This window comes from Apis cerana, linkage group LG6 (genome assembly GCF_029169275.1).
Source record: "Apis cerana isolate GH-2021 linkage group LG6, AcerK_1.0, whole genome shotgun sequence".
Classification (NCBI taxonomy): Eukaryota; Metazoa; Arthropoda; class Insecta; order Hymenoptera; family Apidae; genus Apis; species Apis cerana.
Window position 1 is genome coordinate 4,632,418 of NC_083857.1, and position 12,508 is coordinate 4,644,925.

Genomic DNA, 12,508 nt, shown 5'->3' on the forward strand with positions numbered 1-12,508 from the left:
TATAGATTGTTTAATATTTTATTATTTATAATTATATTTGAACAACTTTATTAATTTATATTATTTATAAATTATCAAATATTTTATTTTCTTTTTTAAGAAAAATTTTTTTAAGAAATACTAGAAACTGTACTAGTTCTTTTTAGTTTTATAGTTTGAAAGTATTTATATATAAATGTTTAAATTTCATACTTCGTTATTTTCTCGCGCAAAAGAACGTATGATTGTACGTATGGTTATGATAGATAATGGATAAAAGAAAATTAAAATTTAAAAGTTTACATAAAAATTTAATAAGTAGTCAAGTATCTTCAACAAGTGATATATATGAAACCAGATCTTTAATTGAACCAAAAAATAATAGTACATTATTAGCCGGAAAAGTTTTTTCAACACAAAGTAAGTTCATATATAAGTATTTTAAAATTAAAAAAATTATTAAATTAAATATTTATAGATGAAAACAAATCATCAAATGACGATATATTTTTACATGAAATACATAAGAAAAAATTAAATGAAAAATCACGTAAACGAAAATCGTCAAATCATAATACATCAAAATATGATAGTGACGATGATTTAGGTTTTCCTTTGGCAGAATCTACAATTTTAAAGAAAAGACGAGATGATTGTAGCACTATACGAAATGAATATGAAACTAATAAACATACAAATTTATCAAATGTTTCAATCATATTGGAAAAAAATGTTAATACAAATTCTACTATAAATTGTAAATTTATTGAATTTTTGTATGAATCAGGCATCAAATTAAATTCAGATGCTCCACATATACTTTGTAAGTATTAATCAAATATTCATGCTTTAAATTTTATTCATAATCAATATTTTTTATATCAATTTTAAAATATATTTAATTAATATAATATTATTATTAAATTATTATAGGTAAAGATGTCATAATAGTTCAAAAAAATATGAAAGAATTACTTAATTTAAAAAAGTATAAAAAAATTGAATTAATTACTCTAATGGAAAAATATTTTGAAAATGAACAAAATTTTAAAAATGCTTTAATTGATATGGAATTATTTATTGATGGTGAAATATCAAATATCTTATATAGTTCATCTCTTATAAAAATTTTATTACAAGTTTCAGAATTACATCCAGAAATATATAACAGTCTTTTATCAAAACTTAATGAAGCTGTCCTTATAGCGTATGTATATATATATTTTATAATAATATATTATAGTGTGTGTTTTATAACAATATGATAGTTTTTAAAATTTTTAATTAAATTTATAATTATTATAAATATATTTTTATAATTCTTTTAATTATATTTTAGAGATTCTAATGAATCAGTATCTTGGGCTTTTCCATTATTACAACAGTTTCGTTTTCTAGATGTTATAACTAATTCTGATGCTTTTATTAGCAACATAGAACAACTTTTAGAATCATGTCCTTCATGGTTTCAAAGTGAACTCATTATGTTCTTACCTGATATTATAATTGATAAGCAACATCAAACTATTGCTGAAATTTTAAATAGAATTTTGGAAGAGAATTCTGAATTAATAAGTTTAATATTGAATTGTATGACTAATTTAAATCTTGGAAAAGAATATTTAAATGAATATAAGGAAAAAACACTAAATTTATTGAAAACAAATATTAAAGTAAATGCAATATCAGCTATTATAAAGTATGTTTTATTGCTTTATTATTAAGTAATTAATATTAAGTTAAAGAGTATTCTAAAAATACAATTTCTATCTTTCTTTTATAATAATATTAATGATTTTTATAGATTTGTTTTAGAAGATTATACAAATTTAGAAATTTTTGAAAAAACATTAAAAATATTACGTGATATTGATATACAACCACTTATTGGAGAAAAAATTGAAGAATGTTATCAAAATCAATTAGATATTGTTAATACATTAAAAATGAATATGCTTCTTTCAAAAAATATAGTAAATACAACTGTAATAGTTATAAAGAATATTATTAAAGATCCAAAGCCATTAGATATTATTCTTCTTCTTCTTATATATTTAATGGCAGAAACAAAAAAAAAAACTGTTGAAACTATATTTAAACAACATATACGATCTGGATTTTATAGAACAAGTTTATTAAATTTGTTATATAATAATTATAAACAAGTTTGTATTACATAAAAAATATAAAGATATGGTTTTTGATCAAAGAATTTAAATATTTTTTTATAAAAAATATTTTTTTTATAGATTGTACAAGAGTTACAACCAATTGCATTACAAATATCGAGCAATTTGTTAAAGACAGATGAACGTGTATATGTTGATTTTTCCATTGATTGGTTGCGTTTACAATTTAAATGTCATAAAGAAAATGTGTTCAAACAACGAGAGATATTAGAAAGAATTATATTTCTTATGGGAGATAGTGATCAAACAATTAAAAATACTTTAACATTTCTTTGCAAAATGGTTACAAAAGAAGAAGATAGACAGTTTTTAACACCACATTGCAATCATCTTCGTATTTTACTCGAAAAAATGGATAATTTAAATTTAAAAGAAGTTGGTACATTAAATGATTTATTGCAACATTTATGTACAAACTCTAATTCTATAACTGATTCTTTACGTGATGACTTATTTATTTTGCTGCAAAAACAATTATCTAATTTCAAACCACTGTATGTATTAATACATTAAAAATGAATATTACAAAAAGAAAACTCGGATTTTAAAATTTTTTGCAAAATTGTTATCAAACATTAGATTTTTTTAAGATATATATATTAATTTTTATTATCTTAGTATTATTTACTATCAAATATTATATATCTTACTACTATTTTTTATTTTTCGCTTTTTGATATGTTAATATATTTTTGATACATATATCACACAAATATAGTTTTTTAATATCAATTTTATTTTTGTATAATTATATTTCAGCACAAAATCTAAAGGTGTTTTAGGGGCAGTAATGGCAATAAAACATTTAATGCAAAAAACAGAATCTGATGGAGCTTATAATTTATTTAGTAAGAACTATGAAGTATTTATGTAATATATGTTTTTTGATCATTATAAATATTAAATATATTAATTTCTTTTTATTTTTATAGAAACAGTATTAAATAATGTAAAAAATTGTTCAAGATCCCAAGCTTTATTTTATGATCAATTGACTTATGTTATTTTACAAACACAAAATATTAATAAAAAATTTATAAAAAGACTTACAGATCATATTGAAGAGGAATTTATTAATAAAAATATGATTGATAAAACAAATTACAGGTATAGAATATATACAATTCTATATATATATATATATATATAATTCACAAGACTTTTATATTATATGTTATATCTAGAGGAGATTTAGTACCTAAATTTGGATTAAATAAATCAGAAGATGAACCACAAAAATGTGTTTTAACTTTTGAAGATAAAAAATACGGAGCAATTGTACCAATTTCTTTTAAACTTCTTAGAACTTGTTATATCAGACTTAATGAAAATGAAGATTTGAGTGCCATAGATTCTCTCTTAGGATGTGCAATATTAATGCCAGATCTTGAAATAACAGAAAATTTCGTAATAGATTTAGTAATATGTTGTATTAATTGGTAAATTAAAAATCAAATAATAAATAGAAATAAAACATTAATTTATATAATATAAATAAATATATAAATTATATAAATTATTTTAGGTTTCGTGAAGTAATCAATGGTTTTGTCACACAAAAAGATTCTTTGTTACAAAAACAAGTATTACAACGATTAGATAATTTAATAGCCTTACAAAGTGAATTGAATACATTATTTTCTTTATGTGATATAAAATATCAACCACCTCCATGTTATTTTTATCAATTTCCATTACCACCATTTATAAGAATAGATAAAAAAATTGGCAAAAAAGGAAAAAAAGGAAAAAAAAAAGTTAAAGAAAAATGTCTTAGCCTTAAAGATTGGGAATTAGGTTCTCTGATATGTTCTAAAAATCCAATTTATTTTAGAAAGTTTGATGCAACGGTATTTAATTATATTTATTTTATAATTTGATATTTATTTATTTTAAAATAATAAAAAATTAAACATTGAATTAATATTTTTAATATTATTGAAAAATTATATATAATAATAATGTATAATATATTATAAACATATTATTTTTTATATTTAAGTTTTTTTATATTTATTTTTATGATTGCTTCTATGACATTTTGTAGATAGTATATTTGTTAGATTTAAAAATGGAAATGGATACATCACAATCTATTGAACACAATATATCTGTAAAACAAGTATGTTTTATTGTTCAAGAACTTCTTGGGATCTTTGAGCATGATGCTAATGAAAAATTTATAAAGGATTTAATTGAATTATTACCAAAAATTTGTACAAAATTACGAGATATTGTGGATATTTTGAGAGAACAGAATGATTATCAAAGCAAAGAAGCTGTTCGATTATTATTATGTCTTTTAACAAAAATTTTTAATTGGAAAGGATTTGAAAGTGTTACTTATAACATATTATTACGAGGTATACTATTATATATTTATATTAGTCATATTATAATTCATAATATATTTTAATAATTTAAATATTTCTATTTAGATGGTTTACGAATTTTAGCAAGTCAAGTTGATGAAAACAATATTACATTAAAGTCTTGCAAAGAACTTGTTACAGAATCTTGTAAATATTTCGAATCTTTATGTGATATAACTACACAAATATCATTATCAATTTCATTAATTAATATGTGCCAATCATTAATGAAACATTCTGAATCTTATACTAATCAAAATAAAGAAAAATATGGTAAGCAACATTTACTCAACTTATAATTTATATTAAATATTTATTTCAATATTATATTAGAGTATAATAGAATATTTAATTTATATTAAAATGAAAATAATTATTAATGATATCTTTTAGCAAAAATGGCATTTGGGTTTTTATGTCTTCAATGGCCAGAAGATAATCATACTAGTATTCAATATAAATCAGCTGTAATTGAATTATTAAATAATTGGATTAATAATGAACCACTCCCATTACAAACAGTTACTACAATTTTGGATTGGTTACCAAACGAAATTTCAAAGTTGGAAAAAGCTCAAAATAATTTAAATAGAATACCCTCAATTACAAGAAGTAATTTTCATTTTTTATTTAAAAAAATGTTTGATGGATTAATTAATGGTATAAAAATAGCATTGCCAATAACTGAAAGGTATATAATTTTTATTTACAATTACTTATAAATAAATATTATTTTACATAAAATAAATATCTTAATAATTAATTAATTTTGTTTTATTAGAGATTCTAAAAGAATAGAAATATGGTATGAAGTTGCAGAAAACGTGCAAAAGCTAGTTCAAATATGTAAAACATTAACAACTAAAAATAATATATTGATATTTTTAAAAAATATGCCTATTTTGCTAAAGTTTTTTTTAAATCTTGGAATGCCAATTTTAGAACATAATTTAAAATACCAAACAGAAGATGTAACTAAAATATTGAAAATGATGCAAGGTATAAATTTTAATTTTTTTATTAAATATTGATAATAATAAAATAGAAATATATAGTATAAATTATACATAGAATTTGTATTTTAGGAGGTACACGATATTTACACACAATTTGTTGTGATAGTGCAGAAAAAAAAGATCTTACATTAACAAAATATATTCCTGTAGCAAAATCTATATTAGAAAGATTGATTTACAGTGTAAAAGGAATGTTAGTTCTTAATAATAGTCCAACTGCATTTTGGATGGGTAATCTGGTTAATAAAAATTTAGAAGGTCAAGAAATTTTTTCTCAGGTTAATGAATTTTTAAAATTGTTTTTTAAAAATATAAATATAAATTTTATGTGTATTTAATGTATATTTCATATTTTTAGAATTTATCATCTGAAGAAAGTTCTGTACCAAATTCTAATATAATTGATGATGCAACTAATATGTCATCAGATATATTAGAGAGTGATTCTAATGATGATCTTCCTGATGAAGATAATGTATCATAATTTTTTTTCTTTATAATATAAAATAAATATATAATATATAATATATAATAAATATATAAAATAATATAAAAAAAATTGTACTAAATATATGAATTTTATAAAATAATATTTTTAAACATATATTTTAAATTTTTTATGAAAAATTTATATTTTTTTATACAACTCTAAAAATTTATACACATTATATTAAATATAATAATATAATTAAATAAATACTTGTGTATAAATACTATTTAAATTTATTTTTATCATTACTATCAATTTTCACATTAATCTGTTATTAAATATTTGTCGTTTCCATGTTAAATCTGGCATAAGTGTTTCTTCAATAAATGTTATTTCATTATTTCCATTAACCAACAATATAGAATGAGTTCTTGTACAATATCCCCAATCAGTTGATACAAAAATTGAACTATATTCTTTATATTTAGTAGGATAAGATTTTTGCAATTCAGCATCTGGTAAATATCTGTAAATATATAGTAAATGATACATTAATAAAAATATAATTTTATTTAATAATTATAATTGTTTAACAAATTATGCAAACCTTTTTTTTGATTTCATAAATGTCAAGAGTTCTTCAATAAGTATTGTCTGTTTTGATACCTTAACATTTTTAATAATATTTTTGAAAATTTCTTTTCCTGCTTCAACTTTTTTGTATAAGATACCATAGCCATTACTAAAACCTAGGATATTATCTTCTGCTGAAGTGGGTCCTTTTGAAGTTCGAGAATTACTAATATATTTAACATCAGCATTTCTAAACATTTAAGTAATATTAAAAATTTAAATAATATTAAAAAATTTTGTAAAAAATCTATAATTAAAATTTATTATATACATATATATACATATATACATATATATATATGAATATATATACATATATATATGTATATAATGAATTTTAATTATAGATTTTTTTTTAGTTCATTTACATACTGTAAATTTAGTAAAACCAAAAGAAAAGGATTATATTGAACTTCTTTATTTTCTTTATGTAATTGGTCTAAATATGACGTTGCAGAATGTTTTGATATAATAAAATTAGATACTAAAAATCCTCGTCCTTGTTTTGGTATATTTGTTGAACTTTTCTCTAAACTAGATAAATTTAAAACAACACCAGCTTTTCCTGTTAATGATACTCCTAACCAAGTTCCACCTTCTTTTCCAGATTCCATATCAATACCTAATAAAATATAAATTAAAATAAATTTATATTTATTATTTATTAACATATAATAATATGTAACAATATAATATTAAAAAAAAAGAATTTATTATAAATTTACTATATTAATAAAAAATTATAAATTAATTTTAAAAGTAGTTTTTAACTTACCTCCTAAACATACTGGATGATTTTTCCAATAATGAGCTGGTAATGCTGCACGTTTAAAATATTCATCGCGATTTGCAACCAAAATCAATCGATATGATTCAGAATTAGCATTAGGATTACGGTAAATAAATAAAATACACATAGTTGTGGCAAATTGCTTCAATGTTTCACAATATCTACTTATATCTTTTGTTTTTTACCACTTTTATATGCTGTACATTATATGTTATTGATAAGATTGTTATGTGTACATTTTTCAATCATAAATTATGATAATGTTCTATAATATTTTTTCATTGATAATTAAAGATAAGTTAAGATATTCTAAACATCTGATATATTATATGATAAATAGGAAATCAAAATTATATATATATTTTCAGTATTAATATATAATTTTATAGAATAAACAAAAAAATTAATATATTTTTTAACTGTAATTATATTTATATGTTATATAATGTGTATATATAGTAAAGTAATATATAATAATATTACATTTTATTATTTAATGTTTTATATTTTTGAAATTATTTTTTAAAATTAATAAAATATATAATAAATGTATAATACATATACATATTTAAAATTGTTTTATATATATATAGGAATTTACGCACTTATAAAAATAATGTAACAAAAATTTAGACATTACGTATATTTACATATGTAAATATGCACAAAGCTATTATGCTTATCTCTTTTTTATCATGTCAATATTTGTATATGATTTTATAAGAAATCTTAATTATTGATATATTGCTTATTTGTTACGTTATCATGGTTTTCTATTATTATATTTATTAGATATTTATTTTATTATTATATTTTAAATATTTATATTTAAATAAAAATAATTATTATATCACAATATATTTAAATATTTTACAAGAATACATATCACTATTAAAATCTCTAGATTATAATTAATATAATTTAGATAAATTAAATATTTATACATTTGATATATAAATATCAACACATATAATATTCATAATCATCATATTTATAATGCAAAAATAAATAAATTTACATACAAATTTACATACAAAAAAATTTTAATCAATCAATTTTATATACTAATTAAAAAAAAAATGTTTATTTAATTCTTTGAAGAATGTATTTCTTATAAATTATATAATATATAATCTATTTAAAAATAATATTTTTGAAAATAAATTTTTTTGACAGTAAAAAAAATTACGTATTTTATTTTATAATATAATTTTTATTATACATAACAGTACTTTAAAGAGAAGTACAAGAATTTATATATGTATAATTTATTATAAATTAGGATTTTTTTAAATATTTATTATTTATTCATTGTCAAATATCTCATCAAATTTTAATTAATTCTCAGTTAATATATTTTAGTTCAAGATAATAAATAATATATGTATTCATACTTATTGTTTTGCATTTTTTCCTATTTGACTTTATTCTATTCAAAGTATTAATATTTAAAATTTCTGATATTTTATATGCACATAAGATAATATAATATAATAATATAAATAACATTTAATTTTATAAAGATTTATTAAATGAATATTAAATATTTATGATTTTATTGATAATTTTTAATAGATGCATTTATTTTTATAACATTGACAAGTTCAATTATTTTATTAATTATTTCATATAATATAGAAATAATATAATATTTATAACATAATCAAATTTTTTAAATAAATTTATATTTTTTAATATTTGTACACTAGAATTCACATTTAATTCAATGTTAATCGAAATTTAATTCATGTTTATATTTATATTCATATAAATTGATTATTTTAAAAATAATAAAAGAAAAAATTTTTGTGTACATATTATTGTATTTGTGCATACTGTGAAATAAAAATATTATTATATATCATATTAAATAAAATCTTACAAATAAATTTATAAAATCTTAATAAACTTATTAGAGATATAATAAATTTATAAATAAAAAGATTTTTATTATATTAGAGATCAAAATATTTTTTTTATAATACTGAGTTTTAGACTACACTTTATACTAATAAATAATAATTAGAAAAATATAATATAAATAAAATAGTATTAAAATAAATATTTTTAAATAAAATAATAAGCAATATAAAATATTTATTAAAAACTTTCTTGGAACATAACAAGATAGCAATATAGCAAAATCTCATGAATGAAAATTATATCATGAAATTTATATCTCATAAAATTATACAGTCTTGTATTTAGAAAAAAAAATTCATAACAAGTAAAGTATACTATAATAAATATAATATAATAAACAAAAAAAGAAAATTTCTCAATTTCTTAATTTAAAATAATTCAATTTTAAAAAATTTGAAAATTTGTATATAATTATATATATTATGTAAATTTTATTTCATTTTATAAAATATATTTTAGGTCAAAATTATTTCTACCTAAAATTTAAGTTAATATTACAAAAACGAGTTTTAATAAAATAATATAACATAATTTTAAAAGTACATTTTTCTTATTTATAATTCATAATTTATAACATCAAAATACCCAAAGATTTTTTAACATTAGATGTTTCTGGTAATGAAAGAGCCCATTTTCTTAGACCTGTTAATAAAACTGAACTTGTGACTACAATGGCTCCTCCAACTGAATAAGGATTTGGTATTTCATTAAAAAATAAAACTTGCCAAAAAAAAGCAAAAACTATGTCTGCTGATCTTGCTATTGCAACTGGTCCTGCTTGTTCCATTTGTAAAGCTAATGTTAATAATATTTGACCACCAAAACTAAAAAGAGCAAGTGCAACAACTAGAAGTCTGTCAGTTCCACATCGAGGTAAGCATAATGCACCTATAGCCCAGGATATAATTATTGTCTGAATCAAGGCAAATGATCCAAAATTTGTCATAATTACTGAGAAATGAAGGCCTTTTAAAGCTCGCAATAAAATATATGCATTTGCACCAAAAAGAGTTGCTGAAAAAGCTGCTATTGCTCCCCATAAATCTGCATGTTGTGTTTTTACATGTCCATCTGAAAGTGATTCAATAGTATGTCCAAAGATAAGGGGTGGACGTGTTATTAAGATTACACCAATCAATGTCAAACAAACTGTAATAACATTGAATAATCCACAAGGTTCTTTTAAAAATATTCTTGCAAATATAGCTACAAATACAGGAACAGAAAATACTACAACAGATGCATCAGCTAATGGCATATGCCGAAATGCATAGAAACTTAACATGAGACCAGTAGTCCCCACAAAACTTCTTAATATTAGCATTAATCTACGACCCTTTGGAAATGGATGTTCGCCTTTATATATTACAATTGGTATTGCTGGTAATAATACACCCATAAATCGAAATGCTGCCAATTCCATTGGATTTACTTCAACTAAGCCTTTCACAATAACACTGCATAATGAAAAAAATAATGATGATAATGTTGCTAAGATTAAACCAAGATAAGGGCAAGATTTACACATTAAAATGGAAAATCTTTTTTGTTGTATTATTGTATTACTTTCAGTATCACCATCAAGTAAATGATGCAATTCAACATGTTCTGACATGTCTGAAAGAAAAAATAAATTTCAAATATTTAAATTTTTTAAAAAATGAAAAAAGGATAAATATGTTAGCTAATAAATTTATATAAAACAAACATATATAGTTATAGAGGGATAGAAACTACAAGAATAAAATATTACTAAAGGAAAATTTACTATTAAAAAATATTAAAAAATATAATATTAAATAAATTTGTTTATTAATAATTAAATAATAATAATAATAATAAAATAAACACGAAAAATAATTTGATAAATTTAATTGAATTTGAATATTTATAAATAATTTATTTTTTAAATATATCTGTAATATTAATTAATAATAACATATAGTTGATTTTGTTATCAAATATTATAACTCACCTGCAATAGATTTAATAAATGATTAATCACAGCATAGAAATACTAGTAAAATTGTATAACAAATAATTAATGTAATACATTTATAAATTATTTGGAAGACTAATTTATTTTAAAAATCCTCATAACATTTTTATTTATTGTTAATGACAATATCCGTCATATTTTTCAATTTCTATTTTAATTGAAAGATCACGTTGTTACTTGCATGAAGTAAGCAACTCATATCTATATTTCACTATCAATGAAAAGGACGTATTTAATTTAAATTATACCTTTATTTAGATTATTACCTTTGGATAAATACTACTTTTAAAATGTTTCTGTAAAATTTTAAAAAAGTTTAGTTTTAAATAAATAAGAGCTATTCTAAACAATCAATAATAAAAATTAATGCATATCTTAATAGTATAAATTTATTTTTATCAAATTACTAAATTAAAAAATTCCTTAATAATTAATTAATTAATAAATATTGTTATTTTTATTAATTTTATTATTATTAATTTTTCATACTATTTTTTATATTTAAATATAAATATATTTCAATACATTCAAATATTAAAAACTTTAAATCAAAAAATGTTTATCAAAATAATAATAATTTAAAATAATATTAGTAATAAATAAAAACAAAACATTTTATATTAAATATTATTTTAAATAATACAATATGTAAAATAATATAAATATATTATATATAATATGAATATATTATATATAAACTTAAATATTAAAATCTTTTATCATAATATAGAAAAGAAACAAAAAAGGAAAACGATTTTTATAATAAATATATATATTTCTTAAATAATATAATCTATAAATTAGTATTAAAAAAGTAGTAATTTAAAGCTAAAAAAAAGATATTGAGAATAAATATAAAGAAAGTCAAGATATTTAAATTAAAATACAAATTTTTATTTGAATTTCGCGGAAAATTAAAGATGGGTGGAGTCGATTTATTAATCTTCTATCCTCATAAAATATATATATATATCTAATAGAGATGGATTAGATTAGAATAAGTAGATTTTATCATTTTTTATTATTACGTTATTATTTTTCAAAATAAAATTATAATAATATAATATTGAATTATAAAAACATGAGAAATATATTCATAAAAATATGTATAATATGTATGTTAAATTATATATTTAATTTTCTTGGTTTTATCGTATAAAATTTATTTATTATTTAT

At 18.9% G+C, this 12,508-nt stretch overlaps 3 protein-coding genes across 5 annotated transcripts; 1 reads left to right on the top strand and 2 right to left on the bottom strand.

The window, feature by feature from the left end:
* The first annotated feature begins 168 nt into the window (after positions 1–168).
* LOC107993635 (Fanconi anemia group D2 protein) lies at positions 169–6,272 on the top strand. Its single transcript, XM_062076044.1, has 16 exons — positions 169–399; positions 458–802; positions 913–1,186; positions 1,319–1,678; positions 1,784–2,144; positions 2,229–2,662; positions 2,928–3,016; positions 3,101–3,275; positions 3,353–3,607; positions 3,694–4,018; positions 4,216–4,531; positions 4,607–4,813; positions 4,934–5,231; positions 5,322–5,539; positions 5,626–5,834; positions 5,915–6,272. Exons 1-16 carry the CDS (start codon positions 249–251, stop codon positions 6,038–6,040), a joined length of 4,143 nt encoding a protein of 1,380 aa, XP_061932028.1. The 5' UTR covers positions 169–248; the 3' UTR covers positions 6,041–6,272.
* On the bottom strand, positions 6,264–7,825 carry LOC107993636 (transport and Golgi organization protein 2). The gene is made up of 4 exons (XM_017050163.3): positions 7,395–7,825; positions 6,992–7,241; positions 6,594–6,809; positions 6,264–6,512 (listed from the first exon to the last, which is right to left on the bottom strand). Exons 1-4 carry the CDS (start codon positions 7,534–7,536, stop codon positions 6,305–6,307), a joined length of 816 nt encoding a protein of 271 aa, XP_016905652.1. The 5' UTR covers positions 7,537–7,825; the 3' UTR covers positions 6,264–6,304.
* A 776-nt stretch (positions 7,826–8,601) lies between these two features.
* LOC107993619 (solute carrier family 35 member G1) lies at positions 8,602–11,530 on the bottom strand. 3 transcript variants are annotated; one of them, XM_062076050.1, is made up of 3 exons: positions 11,308–11,530; positions 10,899–10,949; positions 8,602–10,789 (listed from the first exon to the last, which is right to left on the bottom strand). In XM_062076050.1, the coding sequence occupies exon 3, from the start codon at positions 10,753–10,755 to the stop codon at positions 9,901–9,903; it is 855 nt and encodes a 284-aa protein (XP_061932034.1). In that variant the 5' UTR covers positions 10,756–10,789; positions 10,899–10,949; positions 11,308–11,530; the 3' UTR covers positions 8,602–9,900. The 3 variants fall into 3 exon arrangements, with proteins under 3 accessions (XP_061932034.1, XP_016905619.1, XP_016905620.1); XM_017050130.3 differs by having other exon boundaries at positions 8,602–10,949; XM_017050131.3 differs by lacking the exon at positions 11,308–11,530 and having other exon boundaries at positions 10,899–11,042.
* Positions 11,531–12,508: the final 978 nt, after the last annotated feature.